This window comes from Sinohyriopsis cumingii, chromosome 9, assembly GCF_028554795.1.
Source record: "Sinohyriopsis cumingii isolate HCF-2022 chromosome 9, ASM2855479v2, whole genome shotgun sequence".
NCBI classification, from domain to species: domain Eukaryota; kingdom Metazoa; phylum Mollusca; class Bivalvia; order Unionida; family Unionidae; genus Sinohyriopsis; species Sinohyriopsis cumingii.
In genome coordinates, this window is record NC_142969.1 from 119,217,405 (window position 1) to 119,239,651 (window position 22,247).

The 22,247-nt window shown below is 35.2% G+C and overlaps 1 protein-coding gene across 1 annotated transcript; it reads left to right on the forward strand.

The window, feature by feature from the left end:
* The first annotated feature begins 315 nt into the window (after positions 1 to 315).
* Positions 316 to 6,943, forward strand: LOC149792578 (melatonin receptor type 1B-A-like). The gene is made up of 3 exons (XM_089971198.1): positions 316 to 462; positions 2,651 to 3,014; positions 4,056 to 6,943. Exons 2-3 carry the CDS (start codon positions 2,744 to 2,746, stop codon positions 4,841 to 4,843), a joined length of 1,059 nt encoding a protein of 352 aa, XP_089827324.1. The 5' UTR covers positions 316 to 462; positions 2,651 to 2,743; the 3' UTR covers positions 4,844 to 6,943.
* The last annotated feature ends 15,304 nt before the right edge of the window (positions 6,944 to 22,247 follow it).

A 22,247-nucleotide genomic window follows, 5' to 3' on the forward strand; every position in this document is an offset into this window, starting at 1 on the left:
AATAATGAAACAAGCAGCCGAAAATCATTGTTTTAATGTGTAAGCTGCAAGTATATCTTGTGTCGGATCAGTATTGTGAAAATAATCAAGGATGTGGTGTTCCTCCTGAATGAGTGCTGCCCGTAAGGAGAACTAAATTGCTGTGATGTTTACATAAATAAAAATGATGTCACTGAGGCCTTTTAGAATCAAGGCGCATTCTCAAGATAATGAGTGGCTGCTAATAATAAGGTCTTTATAGTATAAGAGAGAGCGCTGACCGTGACCTATGTTTCCATAAAGAGAACCTGTTAATCTTTCGATTTACCTTAACTCATTGGAGTATGTCAGGTAAAAGTACAACGGCTTTCCCCTAACAAGGAAGTTTCTAGCCTTGTCATATATAGAATGCAAATTCCTATATACACTTACTATTTTGGCAGCTGTTGGGCGTATCTATTCAGTAAAGGTCTAAATATTAAGGTAAGCATCTAACCTCACAGTAACTGTTCTCTAGTTTATGCCCGACGATGACTATGATAGGGCATGTATAATTACCAATGTTTATCCATCCGTCTGTCATACCTTGGTTACATCTGTTGATTTCTGTCAGTTTTCAGTCACCATGGTGGGGCCTCCGTGTTCCAAGATAACATTTGTAGTTGAGTGATTTCTTTAATAATGCAATAAAGTTGATCTGAATCCGTTGAGAATCCAGGCCTCTTATTCTATTAATTTGTTGAAGTCGGGTCTCAGTGATAATAGTGGTTGTCTGTAACTTATTTATCACGTCCAGAATTATTTTTGAGTCTCTCTGCCTGACTGCAGATCTTCTATAACGTAGTGGTACTCCAGTTATTTTATCTGATGTTTTCAACTTTTTATTTTGTGAATCTTAGTTTAATGCTAAAAACAATTCTAGAATAATTGGTCAGGTTTCAGCAAATGAATTTTAATTATTTTAAAAAGACAAATGTATTGTTGGTTTGACTAGATACGTTAATTTGACTTTTCTCAACTTTGTACCGATAGTAAAAGGTGGAATTTACGTTTTAAATTCAACGTCTGAATTTGCTAACTCTAAACATTCCATGATAATGTCACTAATAGTATCCTAATATACAAATATTCAATAGATTAATCATTGTTTTATGATTGAATTAAATACATGAACCACGTCATCTGGACACGATTAAATCAAGCTACTAAACTTTGCTACTTTGTCTTTGCTCTATTACAAACTTCATAAGAATCCCCACGTATTAAATACTTTAATGTATGATGTTATATAAACCTTTTATTGATAGCATTCATCTTGGATATAAATGTCAGCAACGTAGTCCTAAACTCTTTGTGTAAAGCAGGAGAAGTACTTTCCATGTGTATAGTCTGTCAGCTTTGTCAATAAAAATAGAAAATGCACGACATTTACAGAATAAATCTTAAGAGTGTGAAGCTAATTTGAGATGATTCGTAAGTTCAAATTCGAACATGTATATATTGTAATATTCAGAATACAAGTTTAAAATTACCATCTTTTCAAGATCATGTCGTATACATGTAACATGACTATGTTTAGCAAATGTAAGAAGACAACGACTTGGATTATCCACTTCTGTAAAAGTACATATATGCTTCCAATATTGCAGGGGTTAATGCAGCAGAACAATAGCGTGGAATAAATGAGACTCTTTACTATTTTTATTACACTTTTAAATCAACAGACAAACCACCGTCGTTAAAGGTAATTGTTTTTGAGATCTTGAAATTTATGGCAAATTGAAATAACACTGAAAGTCTGAAAAGTCTTGTAAAAGAGCAACCTCAAATCACTGTTTACGTATTGACATATTTATACAGGCAAACATATTAGATGTACGTATATCAAGCCATGAACTTTCCATTAAGTACATACTTATCTGAGTTTCTGGGATGTATTCAAATGTGTATAAACAAAAATAGGTCAGCCATATCGGTGGTTTCGCACATTGTAAAGAAGGAAGTTTAAGTCTATAAAGAACGATACAATAGAGCCTATCCCCAGTACCTACCAAAGTACCCAAACAGGTTAAACACGTGCCTTATTTTTAGATCTCTTGCTCAAAATCTTTAAGTATATCATCCATCCTACCAGAATGGTAGTTTTCAGTTTTGGGGATAAATATCTTTTTCAAAATGTTTAAGTTACAAGCCATTTTGCTGGCGTTGAGTTTTATTTTGTACTTTTTGGACCAATAGTATTTGGTTATTTTTATTAAAAGATGTTAATGATTAGTTTTGAGAAACTATACTCTTTTGTCCCCTATTATAACCTCTTCTTTAGGTGACTAATTAAAGGGTATAGAAATGGAAACGAATCGACGGCTTGAAGAGTTGTAAGATAGAATATTAAGGCTTAGAACGATTTCTGTGTCAATACTAATGCTAACTTCCTATTGCAAAATGCCACAAAATGGTTTTGTGTTAATTATTTTTTACCATTTAACCTTTACGTTTCTTTTAAAACAAATTACAACAATATCAAAAAAGTTATTTGTGGATTCCTATCATGTAAGTGTAAGACGTTCTGTTAATCAATATATTATGATTGCAGTTCAGAATGTCTTGTTGATCTTACAGTGCGTGAAATCTGTTGTACCTTGCCAATTTGTCAATTTTGACATTTCTTCAGTTTCAGTGTCTATAAAACTTACCCTTCATAACCATAAACAGCCGCTAAGGAAGGTAAAACATTTGAAGGCGACGAGCCGTTGAATGCAATAAAATGACCGTTAATTCCACAACGCCATTCACCAGCTTTGATGACGATGACATATTTGGAAGATACGAATTTCTCCAGACGAATCCTCATATTGCTATACCAAGCATCATCATGGTTTCCATAGCATCCATGGCGGGCACTTTTGGCAACATTCTAATCCTCATTGCTGTGGCCACTCATAAAAAGTTAAGGAACATTGAGTCAGTCTTCATCGTCAACCTGGCTATGTCGGATTTGTATGTGACAGCGATTGCAGATCCTATGAACATTGTCGGTGGGTAAATACAGTCAATTGTTCTTAAAAGCACACAATGGAGACATGAATGGGATCGCTATCATGTCAGTTACTTAAGACCGGTTTGAGTGTATTTACATTTCTGGTTCCTAGCGTCATATAAGACTTTTGTAACATTCGTCGATATCCTTGTCGATTTACCTACAGTTGTCATGCGTATTACAAGTACTTACATTTGGCAGGGTGTGAACTCTTTATATTATAGTACCAGAGGCGTAGCTATGATATTTTGCGCCCGGGGACGAACTATAAAATTGGCGCCCCAGCCCCCTCCCCGTTTAATCACATTTTTGAATATTACCCTTGTTTACTTATTATAATGTAACGTTGTAAGCCTCATTTTGGCGCCCCTGTACCTTGGCGCCCGGGGACATATGTACTCCCCTGCCCCCCCCCCCCCCAGCTACGCCTCTGTATAGTACATTATATAATATCAGAAGTCGATAATACACATCCATACACAATAATCTTTATTAGTCTCCCATGAACATGAACCATATTTCCTAGCGTGCTTTCTTTCTTCCTTCCCTCCTTCATTTGTTAAATAAATCAATCGGTAAATTAATAATGAAATTGAAGAAATAATTATCCCATCGATCTGCTTCGTTCTTGGAGAAAACTATATTTATGTATATAGAAAATCCTGTAATTTGGTTAGTTAGTTTGCTTGGCTTGCAAATTCAATTTAAATGGGCATGTGTATCGATGTCTACAATTATCCTAAAATAGCTTTCTTGCCAGAAAGATGGACGTACAAACGTTTAACTTTTTAGAACACTTTCATTAGAAAAACCAATGAGTATGGTGTGTTACTATTTGTGTAGTGTTGGGTGTTTATGTCTATACACGTAAAAGGCAATTACAAATTCAAACTCCTTCCTTTGTAAATATTATTGGATTTTTAATATCTTTGCAACTGACGGAAACATTCCGCTTTAAAAGACTCAGAAAAAGTTGAGAATTTAATATCTATGGTTTGTATTGTTTAACCGGTGGTATGTTTTCTTTCTTGCTTTATAGCTAAATTAGAGGGTGAAAAATTCTTCAACTCAGTACCTGGACTTTGTCAGACAATCGGAAGCCTTTGCACCATCTCCTGTATAGGATCACTGATGTCAATTGGCTCTCTTAGCTTCAACCGGTACATCCGTATTTGCCATCAAAAGCTCTACTCCAAACTTTTCACGAAACGAAATTGTATTTGCTTCTGCGTGGGATTTTACATATTCGGAGTATTTCTCGTTTTGCTGAATCTCGCGAAAATAGGAGATCACCAATTTGACCGGAAGGCGATACTTTGCATTTGGGACAGGATGGCTACGCACAATTTCACAATCGTTTTCTCTGTCGTCCTTGTATGGGTACCCATGATCCTCATCGGTGTCTGCTACTCCCTGATTTATTGTTACGTCGCCCGCCATAGATCAAATATGATGCTCTCGACTAATAATAATTCTCTTCAGAAAAGCGTCAAAGTTCAAGTGGCAAAGACTTTTTTCATAATTTATGCAGTATTTTCGGTGTGTTGGATCCCATATGCACTTGCAATTGCAGTAGACCACAACGATTCTTTCTCTCACGAAGCTCACTCGTACATAGCCATGTGGGCCCATCTGCATCCCTCTGTCAACTGGATCGTGTATTACACAACACACAGGAATTTCCGCGAAGCTTTCAATGATATTCTTTGCAGTTGCAGAAATCCTAACAGGAAACGTGGAGAACCAGGCACTGTGTCAAAGAGTGAAAGCAATAACGCAACTACTGGAACAAGCTCGTTATCAAAAACAAGTCACATTAACCAGTGAACTACGGAAACCGGAAACTAGTGTGTGTGTATATATATATATATATATATATATATATATATATATATATATATATATATATATATATATATATATATATATATATAAAGAGAGAGAGAGAGAGAGAGATGGTCAGGCGGACAACTACCCTCGTTATGAGTCTGGTGGACAACTGCCCTTCTTATGTAAATAGTGACGCTTGCTGATCGATTCGCCTATGCAAGATTTGGGCGAAATCAGCTTCTACTGTGTACTTATAGAACTGTATAAATAAGAACGTTGTATCTAAAGCGATTAAGGGGATGAAACGTTCTACCCATTACACAGACGAAACACTGCAGTAGAGGAAAGCATACTTTGCTAGTTGTTTCTCTGAAACGACGATCATATGCATATTTTTAGCTCTGTAGAATGATCACTGCTTGTTATAACTATGCTTTCCTATATTATGCTTAAAATCCAGAGTGTTTTACGTATTGTGAAAATGTCGAAATAAATGTATATACTTTGTTTACAACTATAACTTTGAGAACTATAAACGTTGGTCTAACTTTTTACATAGTAGAGTATAGATATAAACATTCGTATAATTAATTTTCCGAACGCTTGAGTCTTTGTAGGCTTTTGAGAGTTGTGTTACACTAGTTCATAGTGTCACCGTAGAGACAAAAGCCAGACGCTAATGTATACATATATTTAACCATTACAATAGTGAAATGTTTGTGGGGTTAAAAATGAAATCCTCTTTCAGATGGGGACGATAAATACACGATACATATGCAAATTATTATGATTCTACCTACATACCTGTCCACATAATATAAATTTTTTACTATGACCAAATACGCATAAAAATATCACAAACTTTGTCTCGAAATGTGAAAATTCACTCTCTGACATGTAGAATAGACATGACAAACGACATGTATTTATTGTCTTATGCGAACGGCTTTACATGACAGAAGAGAGTATTTTGTCAAGGAATGCCACAAGATAAGGTTGATGAGGGTTTTGCTAGTTGTGATTTCAGCTGTTCAAGATAACGAAATGTAACCAAGTATATATATTTACAAGGGCATTTAGTCCAAACGCTCGAGGAAGAGGCATACTATGAAAAGCTGGGGAAAGAAAACTAAATCACGATGAATGACAAGCTATAAAAGGATTGAACCCACACCAATTAAATAGCGACAACAATGAAAACACCCACCACCTGTTACCAGTTCAGACAAAATCTAACGAATGTTATACATGTATGTATGTAAGTATTAAATCTGCTGTAGCTTGTGGAAATGTACATTATTACATATATTCAAAATGAAAATGTGATGGCGAAGTAAGCGTTTGTTTTGCTCAAACACAATATTACCTGGTCCATCAAATGATTTAATGATCTTGATATTCATTCATATATATATATATATATATATATATATATATATATATATATATATATATATATATATATATGTGTGTGTGTGTGTGTGTGTGTGTGTGTGTGGAAAAGATGTTATAATTCTAAATTCTAAAAGTTAGTAAATAACAGCCTGATTTCAACAAATATATATATGTTCACTATAGTCGTGGGACGAAAATGTCTGATTGATCTCCATATGTATGTTCGTCGTGATCATTCAAGCACATCTCTTTTTTCTTCCTTATAAATATTGATTTCTCTTAGGCTAAACATAGAGAGTACTATACACCTAACCTAGGCTTTAAAATATCAAGAAATTAATTTTATTAAACTAGTAGTGAATAGGTGAAAGAGATGTGTTCATGTGTATGAAATAGAATTTGCTAAAGCAATTCACGTGAATTTAGTAACGTGACCGGAAAAAATTATCAATATATTTAGCATTTTATTATATTCTGACGAAACGTATGCCTTATTAGCTTCATTTGGTTTTCAAGTATTTTCAACAAATATAAATGTAAACAATGTTTTACGTCAAAAATCGAGGTACCTTAGACCGTATGAAGGATATGACCATGTCAAGATTGTTTTAAACTCTCAGAAAATATATCAGTTTACTTATATTGTATATTTGTATTGTTAAAAAGCATGTGTATTAAATACTGAAAAAAATAAATGGAAAATTTTGTCTTTTATTTACGATTCCAATGGGCCCTGGACAGCGCAGCAATGACATGCTCGTTTTTCAGCTCTTTTTTTAAGGTTAAAAAGGGTGACTAGGAATATGTTGCCCCGAAGCACAGTCATTTTCTGAGAATAACTTTCAGAAAATGTCTCACACACATTGGATCGAAGATTTATATCTATTAAATAGGGGTGCACGCTATTACAAGTAAACCGTTGTTTTGTTTTCCCCGCTGGTACGTACCACTGTATTTTACAACTCTACGAGTACGTCGGTAGTTTCCGTCAACAAGAATGCACGGAAATTATCGAGGAATCTTGTATAGACTTAAATGATATCAACATCCTGTTTTCAGTATTCATTTTCAAAATAGCTGAACAAATTAACTTTCATTTTGTTAAAGAAAGTGTCACAAATTAATGGTGAATGTTACAAATGTAAAAAAATGAATACCCATTTAATCTTTCATGGCCGATCTGGCGTGACATACAGATATTCAGTATGTGATTCCGTATCGCACTCATAAAACTTCCATATCGCACACACAGCCTGGAACTACTTTTGCAACTTGAAATATTAAACAATAGTCCACTTATAAAATATCCGGATTGATTGAAAATTATACATTCTAAATTATTATAAAATGCCAACACACGTTTGTAATTTCAAGAAATGCAGTCATATTTGGTGAAGATTGTCGCTTTTGTGACTGGGAATAATAGGAGAATACTGTAATTAGCGACGAGCAGTTTATGTTCATTTTGACGGTATCTAGGCGGAGAAATTAGAGTTAGTTGACGTGGATAGCATTATCGTAGACAAAATATTTGACAATGAGTTTTCAGATGAAGCTGTTATCCAAGTGATACCAGACATAAGAGAGAGAGAGAGTACTTTCCTACCAATCTTGTATTGGATTTTGTTTTTAAAACTCCAGACCAAGCAAGAAGGACTCAGGCAATCATGTCAAGATTCAAATCATATTTAGAAATGCCTCCACATTCGGAAAAAAACGTTATCCGTGTTTACTTAGATATTTAACTTGGTGCCTAACTGATTACTGTAATTAAAGCAAATTTAATGTAGAATGACCCATTCCTTCTTAATTGCTAGAGCACAGCTGTCGACCGATAATTAAGGGACAAAGGCTACATGATTTGATCGTCAGTCGTCAGATGAGTTTGATAATTGATATAAAGTGCTGAATGTTGGGCCCAACAACCTTAAGCAATATGGTTCAAGAAATGGGAGAGGAAACAAACTTTGCTCCGTGCACCCGTTTCATGTCGTTCCCAGCTGCATCACTGACGACATAGAGAAGAAACATTCCACAATGTAAATCATCTATATACAAAAAAAAAGCACCTAAAAACTATTTCAGCTACAGAGTTTCAATAATTTGGTCTGAGGAATTATATATATATATATATATATATATATATATATATATATATATATATATATATATATATATATATATATATATATATATATATATATATATATATATATATATATATATATATATATGTGTGTGTGTGTGTGTGTGTGTGTGTGTGTATGTATGTATGTATGGATGTATGGATGTATGTTTATTTACCTTTTTAAGGAGCAAGTTTAATTTAAGGAACATTAAACGTTTTTATTATTATTACTGGTGAATCGAACTTGTTTTTGTAAATCTGAAGTTACAACTGACACATATTTGCAACATAAAGGTAGACATGTCAGAGACCAGGAACTGTTTCGAATCTGACGCAAACTTAGAACACTTACTTCTTGTTACAATAATGTTGTTGAGACTTTTTCATCAATGCTATATACCCTGGGAGTTGTATGTTTGCTTGCATTTCAATTCTTTGCTAACTGTTGAAATATTAAAGAAAGTGAAGAAAACATAACACATTTATTTAGAATTGTCTTGTAAAAATATCCAAAGTCATTCTTAAAAATCTGTTCCACGTGTTACAAAAAGACCGAATCTTCGTTTTGTTCAAAATATATACTTAAGTTTAATGCATCAATGATTTTTGTAATGATAAAATACAAATGGAAAGTTTGAAAGTATTATAAAGCAATGAGATTTCTGAATAAAAACGGAATGTATTTAAGTACTGCTATTCTGTGAAATTCGTCCTGAAATTTGCTTGGATGTAGAGTGTATATTCTGTAATTATGGTGTATGAAAAAATAGTCACATGTTCTTTCATTTTATCCCAAGATAATTAATATTTTTTCCAAATAATATTATGCATATAACATTGTGTTATTTTGCTATAAACCGGTGCAAAATATTTCTCAAACTATTGACAGACAGAAATAAGATAGGTTCAGAAATACCGCGGTATCCCAAGGTACAACATTTTCCGCTGTAGCCAGCTCTACTATTAAGTATCACAGATAATGCCCCTTCGATATAGATTTAATAGATCAATCATTATACGGTACTTACATCAAGTATTATCGAAAACAATGACGGCAAATACATGTTCTCTCTTGATGAAAGCTTTTCTAATCACTGCATTTATTCTGACATGGTTTGCTATTGTAGTCTGACATAGTGGGCTTTTGTGGTTTGACATGGTGAGCTATTTTAGTCTGACATGTTGTACTATTCTAATCTGACAAAGTGAGCTACTGTAGCATGACATAGTGGGTAATTCTAGACTGAAACGGTGTGCTATTCTAGTCTGACATAGTTGGATATTGTAGTCTGACATGGTGGGCTTTTATTGTCTGACATAGTGGGCTATTCTAATCTGAAATGGTGTGCTGTTCTAGTCTGAAATAGTGGGCTATTGTAGTCTGACATAGTAGGCTAGTGTAATATAACATGGTGGACTAATGTAGTCTGACATGTTGGTTTATTCTAGTCTGACATGATAACTATTTTAGTCTGGCATAATTGGCTATTGTGCTTCACAGGCGCCTGAATCCACATTGAACCTCTGTCAGTAGTTAGCCAGAGGTACCATAGGAGTATATCATTGTCTATCTGTTCCATGTTTTTACAAATAAACCGTGTTCTTGATACAGGACGATAGTTGGAAGGATCAGCATGGTACATTCCAGGATAAAATACTTGTATTACTATCTGTTCTCGCCAAGATGACGTTAAGTCACCAGTTTCCAAATGTATTGAACAATGATTAACATTAGATTGAGAACTGAATCGCGTGTTTCCAACGTTAATAGTGGATATACTAGTGCAGCAGAAATGTCTTAGGCTCGATCAAGAGAGTCTCGGAGGTCACTGAGAGTGTCTGTATCACAGTAATCCTCAGCCTTCACAGATTTTGAATTTAGAGGAAGGGTATCCTTCAGTTTTTGTCAGTTAATTATGCACTATGTCCATGTTGATTTCATGGAGGAGAGATAAACCTCGGACGTAGCATCTTCAGGTTAATCTCATGCTCCCTGTCATGGTATGACGATCTCAAGCTATTTCTATGCGGTGTTTTGTTCAAATTTTCAGATGTTGGGTTAGCATTGAAATGTTTAAATAAACCCATCGCTCCCTGATACTTACCACAGAGTTAACTGTCTGTACTGAAGAAAATGATCTAAATTAATACCTAAAATCTGAATAAAAGATAAGACTATTCACATAACGGCAATATAAATACAGTACTCAGTCTGCACAGTTGTATGAACTAATATATCAGCTTCTAGTATAGTACCGTAGTTGTACAAATACATCGATCCACACTAAGACGAATCGAAATCGTTCCATAGCAATTAGTCTGACAGCTATCATACTCGTAGTATGGGTGGGGTTTGTTAATGGGACTGTCATGTTTACCCCGACCCAGAGTAGCCCCAGTTTGAAACATGTATAATCAAAGTAATTCTGACAAGCCGTTGTTTGATGTTAAACATTGCCGCAGGCTACCGCTAATCCATTACGTAATATTGCCGTAGCTAAAAGTGGAGAGCCGGACCTAGGAGTTGCGAAGCCATCAGATAGCCAATTATCACCTAGTTGTGGAAACGTTTGTCCAAGATCAAAAGAAGTTGCCTGAAGAAGTGGGAGTGTCTTAACTTATTTTCCCTGCAGACAGACAGACAGGTTGAACTGGCCGCTAAGACGATAGGACTGGATTACAGCGCCACCCAATCAGAATCGAGATAGGGGAGAGACCCTGATTTGGGTAGAATGATATCTCCGCGTCTTCCGGCAAGAATTAGTTCGCCAAGAGAAATTACCCAGAGGAGAGGTTAGCGTAACACCGAATAGCCATTCGTTATTGGCGGGAAAATCTTAGAGCAGGAAATTCTAAGTACAGAGAGCTTCAAATAAGGTCAGTGAGCTATTTGTTCGGTCTTTGCGGAATGTGACTGCATTTTAATTGTAGGTCGTATGTATACTTTATTATTACTAGAATCGTAGTACGAAGAATTACTTTGTTTTGTTAATATGTTTGCATATTTTGAAGAAATGAGTTGATATTTGAAAAGAATTATATAGCTTGCTAGCCGTCGTAAGAGTTAATATTGTAATTCGCGATGTGGGTATTTTATAGTAGACTAACACATGTGTTCATGTGATTATTGATTTTGCCATTGTTGAATATTTGTGAAATGTACAGACATGCGTCTGATTGTTGTCAGATTGTAGTACAATGAGATTAAATATATATGTGTATATACTGATGTGACGCAATGTATTGATGTCTGTATGACAATTCGCTGATACCGTGTTATTACGCCATTGTTTACCCTGCAAGAAGTGTGTGGGAATTTCGATGTGTACGCATGCGTGACAGAAACAGTGTTAGCCTTATCCGATGATTAATTGTTGATCTAGTGTGAGGTGAGATAAAGCATATGTTAACGCCTTGTGGTTTTTCACAGGAAGCTTTGAGGGACAGACCAGTTACAGTTTGGTCCCGTAGTCTCAGATAGAGAGACGGAGGAAAGGAGAAGAAAGGAGAGAAGTCAGGAGAAGTTGAAGTCTGGGAGCGAAATTGGAGGAGGAGATAGTAGAGAGGGAAACGGAGTCGAAGGAGGTGTTAGAGGAACGGAAAGAAGGAGGGAATTAGCGGGAAAGAAAGAGATGAGTAGATGCAAGGACAGGGGGAAAATCGAACTCACACTGTAAATCACGGGATGAATTAGGCTGTCACTTGGTCGAGGGAAAGACGGGTGATTGAAAGTTATCGTTTTTAAATTATCTAATTTATTAAATTGTTATTGATTGAATTTCATCTTCGTGTTCTCTATAATTTAGCCGTCGGCATTGCTGACTGGGGGCTCAGAGCTGTAAATCTACCTCGTCACTAATTTAACTTTCTAACCTCATGAGCCAGGGTGGAACTTTCATCATAATTTAATTAAAATATATTGGAAGAACCCCACCCCAATGCGTGCAAACGTCACAGGGACCATGTGCCAGGAAATATAGAGGCATAAATGGGATAAACATTAAGTGATTACAATGAGGTGGGGATAGAAAATATAAACACGTCTATAGCATTAACAGCATGGGACTGTATTGGAGAAACTGGAAATGCTATGTATAAGCAGCTATGCCTGGATTGAAAATGTGATGTGAAAATTGCCCTTAAGATGAAAATGAAAGATCTGTAGGGGGAGGAGGCATACGCCTACTGACCGTCACTAATTCGTATTGACCAACACCAACACTTAAATATGCAGTTTGAATGACCATCACCCACTTATCTTCTGGCCAACACTTGCACTTACCAACCAACGAAAACGACAGAAGTGTTTACACATAAACACAAATCCATGAAATCGGTAGGAATATCCATAAGCACTATTTACAAACGTATGCATACACACACAATCATACATGAAGGGCATGGAGAGAAATGGATATGAGCACTTACGCATATACCTGACATACCAACATACTATGAAACAAAAAGAGTAGGAGTGTTCACAAACATGCACACAAATATGATATCATACTATACCGTCCAAGACATGAGAGTGGAGTGCTCTGCTATTTTTATATTTGGATGTGAAAGACATACAAAGACAATAATGCACACTATTTCTGCCTATAATTGAGTAGGATCGCTGTTACAGAGACAACTGGATGGTGGCGAGGACGGTTATTGTCTGGATCACTGATATTATCCTATTATCAACATTCTTATTTCTAAAGTCTTCGATTTTAGTTTGTTTCCGTTAGCAATAGCAAGCCGATCGCGTTCTGAATAGGAACATTCTTAAGAATCTCGGTGTTTCACTATTTAGTCATAAAAAGCGTCAAAATCTCTGACAGTGTTTCTTTCGTACTCTTTTCAACGTCGTGCTAATGAGGTCTGAATGTTTTATTACGCATCTTTATGACCTGGCCTTGCTGTTGTGTAGAGCAAGTTTGGGTGGAATTTACTGGTGTGTCTTGGCAACCAAGGAGCTCCATTTCAGTCTGAATCACCATTTTTCCTGTCTATAACAACCATAGTTTGTAACTTTGTTGGTCAAAAAGTATGTTTTGCTGAAATTGTTTTCCATGCATGAAGGCCGCATTTTTAAAAGCATTCAATTCTAGAATTAAAATAGATTTTAATGTGGCTGCCATCGTACAAAAAGCTGATTTTATCATATCTTCCAAACTGTGTCATCGGTGTCGAGCTCCTCGGTACAGAGGATGCATCCGTAACAAGTCCATACTCGTTTTCCAACATGTAATTTCAGCGTGCGTCTTCCATCAGGGAATATACGACTTGATATAAAGTCTCATTTTATTTATTCTGATATTCGCGCTATCAAAATGCGATTTACTGACAGGATACGTGTTTCATCCTTCATCGTAAAAACACTATGTCAGAATCCACTTTGAAAGGAATGACAACCACCAACAGAGCAGCTGTATTGCTCACTATGTTTCACTATACGATTTTAGAGTAAACAATCATTAAACTCAGTATTTCGTTCAAGGTAAAGGATGTCAAAACCACTCGAAGACTCGGTTTTTGCTTTTGATGTCTTTGGTAGGAGTGAGAGCTGTTTCCTCACAAAATCGACAACAAACTGACAGAAATGATGATGGACAATGTTTTGCCGTTGGAAAATCCTAGTTAAGACGAACTAAAGGCAGACGATACTCAATCAGCACATTTTGTGAGTTTTATTAAGTAATTGGCCAAAACGATCGTTGTAAATTGTTGAATTCGTTACAAGTGATAAATGTTCAGGAGGGGATTAGCCATTACGTTATTTTTATTTCGTAATAATTGTGATAATTTCTGTCCAAGCTTTCTCGGATTTGTTCTTTGAGTATTACTACGAAAGTAATTTGATCTGCGGTAAGATGCAAGACTTGAGTGGGATAAATAATTAATACTAAAGCTACTTTTTATTGAGCATCGTGGTCCAAATGTACCGACCAATGTAATTGGACGTGAAATAACATAATTTGTTATTGTGAAACACATTCATATAAGTATTAAAAGGTAATGTCAAATAAAATTGATTAATCATAATTCGATAGCTCTTGTTTCCGATTAGTTACTCTGTGAAAACGAAGAATGATTTTCCATGCGTTCTAGAGAATTGCTGTGATTTTAAAGAGTTGTGACTGTCATTGACGCGGATACTGTTGTTACTACTGACAGCATATTTCAATGAGGTATCAGAAAGAAGATAGCTAATATCAATGCTGAGTACAAGTCCACAGTTATGTATATGTGTTGCAAACTTTAGTGACACAATATGCCAGAAATATCTGAAAGAAAAGACGATTTGAATTTTAGGAATACCTTCTGTACTAATGAACTCGCAGAAGAGGATGAAGCGTTGAGCGGCATTTTGTGATTCTACTTCTTTTTATAGTCAGTGACTTGTGAATCCGAAATCCAACAAGTGAAAATGTGGAATATCCATATCCATGGAACATGACTTCTTGTTTTCCCACTTTGTATCTTTAATTGAGCCTACTTTAGATTTTGTCACGGTCACTCGTTGTAACACGGAATAGTAAAAAAAAGAACCTCTATTAACAAGTATCTGTTCATATCTTTGAAATTTTTGTTCTGTGAGTCATGACCACCTACTTGTCTGGTGACATGAAACAATACCATAAGTTCGGTTAATAGACTGTGTCAAAAGCGTTTTGCTTCTCTATTGCGAAAGCGCTTCGTGCCACAGTCGTATAGCTTTACTCGGTACTTCGAACAAACCGTCGCGTGGATTCACAGGCTCAATGTCCATCACATTATACTTTGGAGTGATGCATCGAAAATCTGATTCCATTTTCGATCGTTATACATACTTCTACTTAGGATATTTTACATTTCAAATTCTGGCGCCGTACAAATGATTCATAAATAGTATTGACGTATTCACAGAACCAAAGCAGCTGCGGCAGATAACTTCCACTTTATAACACATTTAGGACGAGTTCAGTAGTTGTCATATAAAAACTTATCTGCAACGGCGGGAATTTGCAATGCAATTAGATTTTTTTCTATGACCGGATTGATCTTGTCCAAACACAATATAATGGATTGTATGAATAATTTTTAAGCTATTGACAAAAGTGTGTTTTGTTTCTCCATTGCGAAAGACAACGACAACGAGACTATTGATAGTTGACATAAATACACGAGTTAGTCTTAGCGGATCGATGTAACTATCACAGTCATTAAAAGAGACAAATAGTACAGACGGACTGATCTTACTCTACTTTGCTTTTTGTTTTGTTTGGTCACTACCAAAAGTTGCTGTATTTATTGCAACCATTGTACTAGTCAGATGGTTGGAATGTAAAACAAGCATCAATCGGTCCAGTCGGATCAGTATAATTTTCGTATTGAATTATTATGACATATTAGTACAGTTTTCCTATAGCATGTGAAGTTTCATATTTTTGATATCCCATCGTGTTGCATATTATTTTATGTGACTCTGCTTGGTCCAATAAACTCATGAAATTATTGTGTAGCATTCTCTGTACTGATTTAAGTCAATACACCTCAATGGACCAATGTAACTCTACAAGTCTTGGACATGACCCATTATTGTCGTGCAAAGAAATCATTGTGTTAGAGAAGATCGTTTTAATACTAACTATTCAACTAGAGTGATCTTTGCCGTACAAATGCAATAAAATCAGTCTTGGCATAGAACCATACTTTTATGGCAACTTGTGCAATAGTTCTATACGAATACATAAATTAGCTCCGACGGATTGATACAATTCCACATGAGCTATTTCACTAGTCAGAGTTGTACAAAATGATCATATGAATAGATGTCATGACGGATTTTAATTGAATCAATTTATTTCCTTTTTAGTTGTTTATTTCTTTCCAGTGGACTCGTAAGATTGTCTGAAAGTTACTTCCCCAAAAGCAATATTAATGTCTTCTGATGATTTAGATTGTATTTGTCCGATGGATTGATTTGACTGATTGATTAATCGGACTGATTAATTGATTAGATTGGTGGCTTGATTTGACTGATTCATTGAGCGAACAATGAAATCAAAGAGTAGGTCTAAGTTTGTGAGATTCTAAGATGGCAATTTGTCATCATTATTGAATGTTCTCTGATTTACTTAAGAACTTGCGAGTTCCCATTTTGGGACCCTATAACACGGTTATAAAATATAAACTCGCAAGGATTCGTCTTAAGAATGTTGCGTAATGATTGATCAACTGTTCTAGCACATATTTTGCAACTCATGTTAAAAATGATATCAAGGAGAGCACTGTTGTAATTTAGTCACCCAACTAATCTTTCTATCCTAATATCTTATTTCTTCCATTCGTTCCTTCATGAAACATGATTATTATACTTTAATTTCTATTGCTATCCAGCATACGTACAAAATGTGTGTCGTTTATTTTTCTACGTGCAATGCTAATATTTGGTACTATTTTCATGAGGAGCAGCTTTTCTGTCAACGAACTTGAATTTGTATAAGTATGCGTTTATCTTTCTAAAATAGGCAGCCTGCTCTACAAAATTATTTGCTTAAGGGATTTACAAGAAATTAACCACATTGTTTTAAGCGCATCTTTCAGCTTGAGTTGCCGTTGTTCATCGTTCATTATGATTTTATAAAGAGTTTAACTTTACTTATAACTCGGGTTGTTTGACTGCCCTGACTCCACCCCCTCTCTCTGTATGCTAGTTTACATAACAGTGCGCTGCTCCACTTCTTTTCATTGGCAGAACTCCATGACATTTAAATAACCTTACAAACTGAAAATACTACTCTTAGAATTATATCAGAAACGTTTTGTGCACAGAAGTTCAAATTAAAAAGAATAATTACATTTGAAATATAACAAACATTGGACCATCTAACTCAAGACATAAAAGCAACCAATTCATACTCTCCCTAAAGGTCAGGAACATAAATAACAATATAAGAACTTGTAAACGAAAGATTGAATGAATGTTGCTTACGATTACTACCGTATCTGATAAAAATTCTTCTTTTTTATCTCTTATCTATCAATCTTACGATGTTCAAAGTTGTAAAACAAACTAGGTCATAATAACCTCCTTCCATAATGAACTAAATTTGTAGACCTCTTTCCTATACCTTGTTGCTTAGTATATGTCATCTGGCTGTTATTAGTCTAAGTAATCATTGTAGCTTCTTATATATGATGTCCCCTACACTCGTACATTGGAATTGTAAGTGTTACTAGATCACATTTATTCGTCAAAGTAGTCGCATGTTTCGGCGGTTTGGTTTAGTCATGTAAGAATAACTCACGCTAGACGGGTTGTGTGCACACATTTACCGTAACTCCATGGAGCTACTCTAAAGGAGGTTCTACACGATCCCTGTATTGAAGCTTCTCCAGTACTCAGAAAATAAATGACGTAATATTCTTGCATACTTAATTAATTGTAATATATAAATTTGTTAATTTGCAGTTACTACGTAATTTAAGCTTTGTCGCATTTACGCTGAACACGTAAATGGAAAACGAAATCAGTGACTGCACCGACAACCTTTCATGTATTAATTAGATTATTTGTTTTAAATATTTATTTAAACGTCAGCAAATATGTCGAAACAGATATATCATTTTAACTGGACAACTCTCTTTGCACATTATTTTTAAAACATTAATAAGGCATGTTGAAATTTGACATTGTACCTACTATAAAAGTTACAAATACTATTAAGTCAAACCTCCTTACGGGATTTGGTACACACCCATATCCAATCTTACTGGAGCGTTAGGATTAGTGGATGCACTCAAAATTATGTGCAAGGGACCCAATTGAGCTTTGTGAATGATGACTAGTTTCCAATGCGTCTACGATAAGGGATACCGAGGGGAACAGTTTATCGTACCCTCTTGCTGACTTGGAAGTTGTATGTTAGAAAGTGCTTGTCAGTGTTGGGCTTTGTTATCTTTTTGTAGGCGATTGGTATATCTCCTTATGTCCTGACGAAGGAAAGTTTACAAAAATGAGTTAAACAAAGCAGACGAAAGATCTTATGTAAGATCAGGATTACAAATACAGTCAAGGGTTTTCGCGTTACCAGTATGGAGAAAGAAATCGCTGTGATAAATACATACATACATACATACATACATACATACGTACGTACGTACATACATACATACATACATACATACATACATACATACATACATACATACATGCATACATTTAGTTATGAGAAATTATAAAATAACAGCACCGTAAATCTATATCTAAGACCCTCGATTCCCTTTTTCAGTCTACGCGCCTTCTAATGATAATGAGTGGTGCTAATATAAAGGGCTATACAGAATTAGAGAGAGCACTGACTGACATCTGGGTTGGCGTAAAGAGAATATGTCACTCTTTATATTTACCTTAATTGGTTCGAGTGTCAGGTAACATTACGGTGGTTTAGCCGCAAACAAGGAAGGTTTTTACCCGTGGTATTTGTTGTATATACATTATTGTTTCCATTTAATATTTGGGCAGCTGGTGAAATTGTGAATTACAATATGTCAACTATTGTATAGAAAGTTGGAGAGCGGTTCAAATATTAAGGGGAGGTAGATAAATAAATAAATAAATAAATAAATAAATAAATAAATAAATAAATAAAAAAATAATAAGGAAGAAAAATGGAGATTAAAAGTGAACAGTGCATTTTCTAGAGCAATTCGTTGAGGAGGCGATGATGAATCATTTGGGAAAGTTGGGGGGATTCCTTTTTTGCAGGGTCATGACCAGTAAAAATGCACGTGTGATATTAACATGCGTACTTGTGTAACTTGTATTGATGTTTCAATACATTTATGAACTATATCGAAAATACAAATGTTTACGTCATACGGAAGATATTTAAAGTTAAATACCTCATAAATAATCTTTTGCATTCCCGAATGGCCGAAAGTTGTAATAAAGTCTTGATTTAACCTGTACCGATTGGGAATTATTTACATTATGTAAGTCAGAGAGAGTAATAGCACTAACAGCTGGTGGAATCAACCAAGTGAGATTGGGATAACTTGAACCGGGTTTCATTTTATACAAGAGTCTCAGCTTTTATTTTCTGTCATTCGGATTCAAACTCTCTGATCCTATTTCTCCGTGTTGCATTTCAATTGATACTAATTTCGCTTCACCAGTCACAATTCTAACTGCCTCAGTTTTTTTGTTTTTTTTCGAGTTCTCTGTTCTCAAGCAATGTGCAGTTACCCCAAACCACATTACCTTATCCAAGTAAGGGACGTATGAAAGGTGTAAATATAATTTCTAAAGATTACCTCTTTAGATGGGAGTTAACGCATTAGATTATTTCTTGACCATGCTTTTTCCTTGATATAGTGTACCAGATTTGATACACATTTAGTCTGGGGCCCCGAGTGGCCGAGTGGTCTAAAGCGCTCACCGTTACGGATCACTGCCATCTCACCTCTGTCTGCGTCGGTTCGAGTCTCGGATTCGGCTAATGTGGTTATGTGAGAAAGCTTGCCAGTAGCTTCTCGTGGGTCGGTGGTTCTTTCCGGGTTTTTTCTGGGTTCTTCCTCCACCATTAATACTGGCCGCCATGTATAGCCTATCTTGTGCTGAAAAATGGCGTTAAACCCTACAACAACAACAACAACAACACATTTAGTCTGAAAACAAGCCAGGAAGTATTACTAGTTGTCTTCTTTTGTTTTAGCCAGAACTTCATTCTGTAAGGCTACCTGTGATACCAGTAGCTTCTAATCTGTGAGTCTGTTATGCCACACTGAGTCAAATTATATACCTATGTCGCAAAACACAACTTTGATTTTCTTTACGAAATCTATTGCTTTGCAGATTGTATCATAGAAGTGTATTCATTGATTAACTGAAGAATCACCTGGAATAAAACCAGACTGGAAAGTGGTAAGAGTATTATTTTCAAGGAAGTAATTAAATGCATGTTTAATAATCAGCCCATATTATTGAGAAATGACAATGGTCTGTAATAAGATAGGATGGAAGGGTCGCCAGTCTTTAAAATTGAACAAATATTTGCTTATTTCCAAATGTCTGGAAAAGTTTTTTTCTCTAGCAGACTGGTTAAAAGATGAAGAACGTGGATGTGAGAGTTCATCACATATCTCATGGATGCAGTTATTTTGACAATCGGGACCAGAATCCTTACGATCACCGTTGTGGAGCATCTGTGTTTCAAAAGTCCATTCGTAGTTGAGCAACGTATTTTCAAATTGCGATTAAAGTTTGCTCATAATAAGAGACCAGTATTCGTAGTCTATTAAATTGTTGAACACGAAACTGAACCCCCAAACACTAATAATGATGATCGTCGTTAACTTTGATGAGATCTTTCCGATTTGTTGTTAATTTGAACCCCTCTTCTGTATTGCAAACCGTCTATAACGTACTGATACGCCAGTTAGTTTATCTGATTTGTCCTGCTTAGTACTTTTTTGAAACTTTCATGCCCACAAATATTCGAGGAATAGGGTTCATCAAACGAATTTGAGTTAATTTTACCAGTCATGTGCCCACAGAAAACATGTAATTCAAGATTTAAAATCAAAGTTAGATCTTGCGAGCTCTAAACATTCCAGGAGATCGTCAATACTATTGTTCTAACTATACAAATTAATGACTAAATTAAATACAATCACCAGGTCGTCTTACTCCTTTGAAAGCTGCATAAGACTTCCTACAAATTAATTACATTATTATATGATATTGTACAACTAGTTTCATTTATAGCATGCTTCTTGGAGACTAATGTCATTAATGTCATCCTCATCTCTTTGTGTAAAGTAATGAAAACAAAAACAGTAATTTCAGTTGCCAGAGTTCGTGTGCTGATCTTTGACTGCCACAAAACTTTAAAATGCATGAGGTTCTAATGCATACTTGAGGTGCACATAAGCTCAAATTCAAGCATGTCAAGTTTGCAACTTTCAAGGCATAAGTTAAAAATCATGTTCATTTTCAAGATTGAACGTAATTTGTTTTCCATATGTAAAGAAGACGAAAACTAAGGATTACCAGCTTTTGATAAAAGTAACTAGGTGCTTCCGGTGCGGCAAAGGTCACATCGAGCACTAAACTACCATGCATGAAATAACACTTAAGAATGGGTAGCGGACAATTGTTTGTTGGTATTACGCTGTTAAATCAATAGATAAACACCATTGTGGTAAATCTTTCAAAATGGTTCTTTCAGAACTATTGTAACATATGGCAATATTTTAAACAAAGCTAAAATATATTATAGAGGAGGATGTCAATGACTTTGAAATGTCTGTGACGTAATTTTACAGAATTTTCAAAATTCATTGGATTATATTTTAGATTTATGTTTTCAATCATGCTGCGAGCTTTCTGTTCCCTAAATAACTATCAATATTAAACATGTACAATGTACCCTTTATTACACGTGTCTCGACGTTAGAAAAATACATTTAAGAGTTGTATGTGCATTTATCACGATATAAACTGTCTAAATAACACAGCAAATAACCTCCGAAATATATAAAAATGTGATACGTGTCCATAGGTAAAACTACTCCGATTGCCTTGGAGCAATATGACCTATTATAAATTGATATACCTTTAAGTATCAATCAGTCAATCGATCAATCTCAATATAGGCATTGGAACAATCTTTTGCATTAAAGTGCTGCAGTGTCGTCGTGATCTTTAGTACTTGGTACTTGCTAGAATCGAATAGCTCTTATACAGACAAAGACGTGAACTTTTGTAATATAAAATATTCACATCTAGCCACAAAAAAATCTAAATACAAGAAGCAATTTCTTTGTTTAATTTTAGTAAATTACCTCTTAGCAAATTATGAGATATATACGGCCTTTGAAACAGGGCAATGATTTTTCATC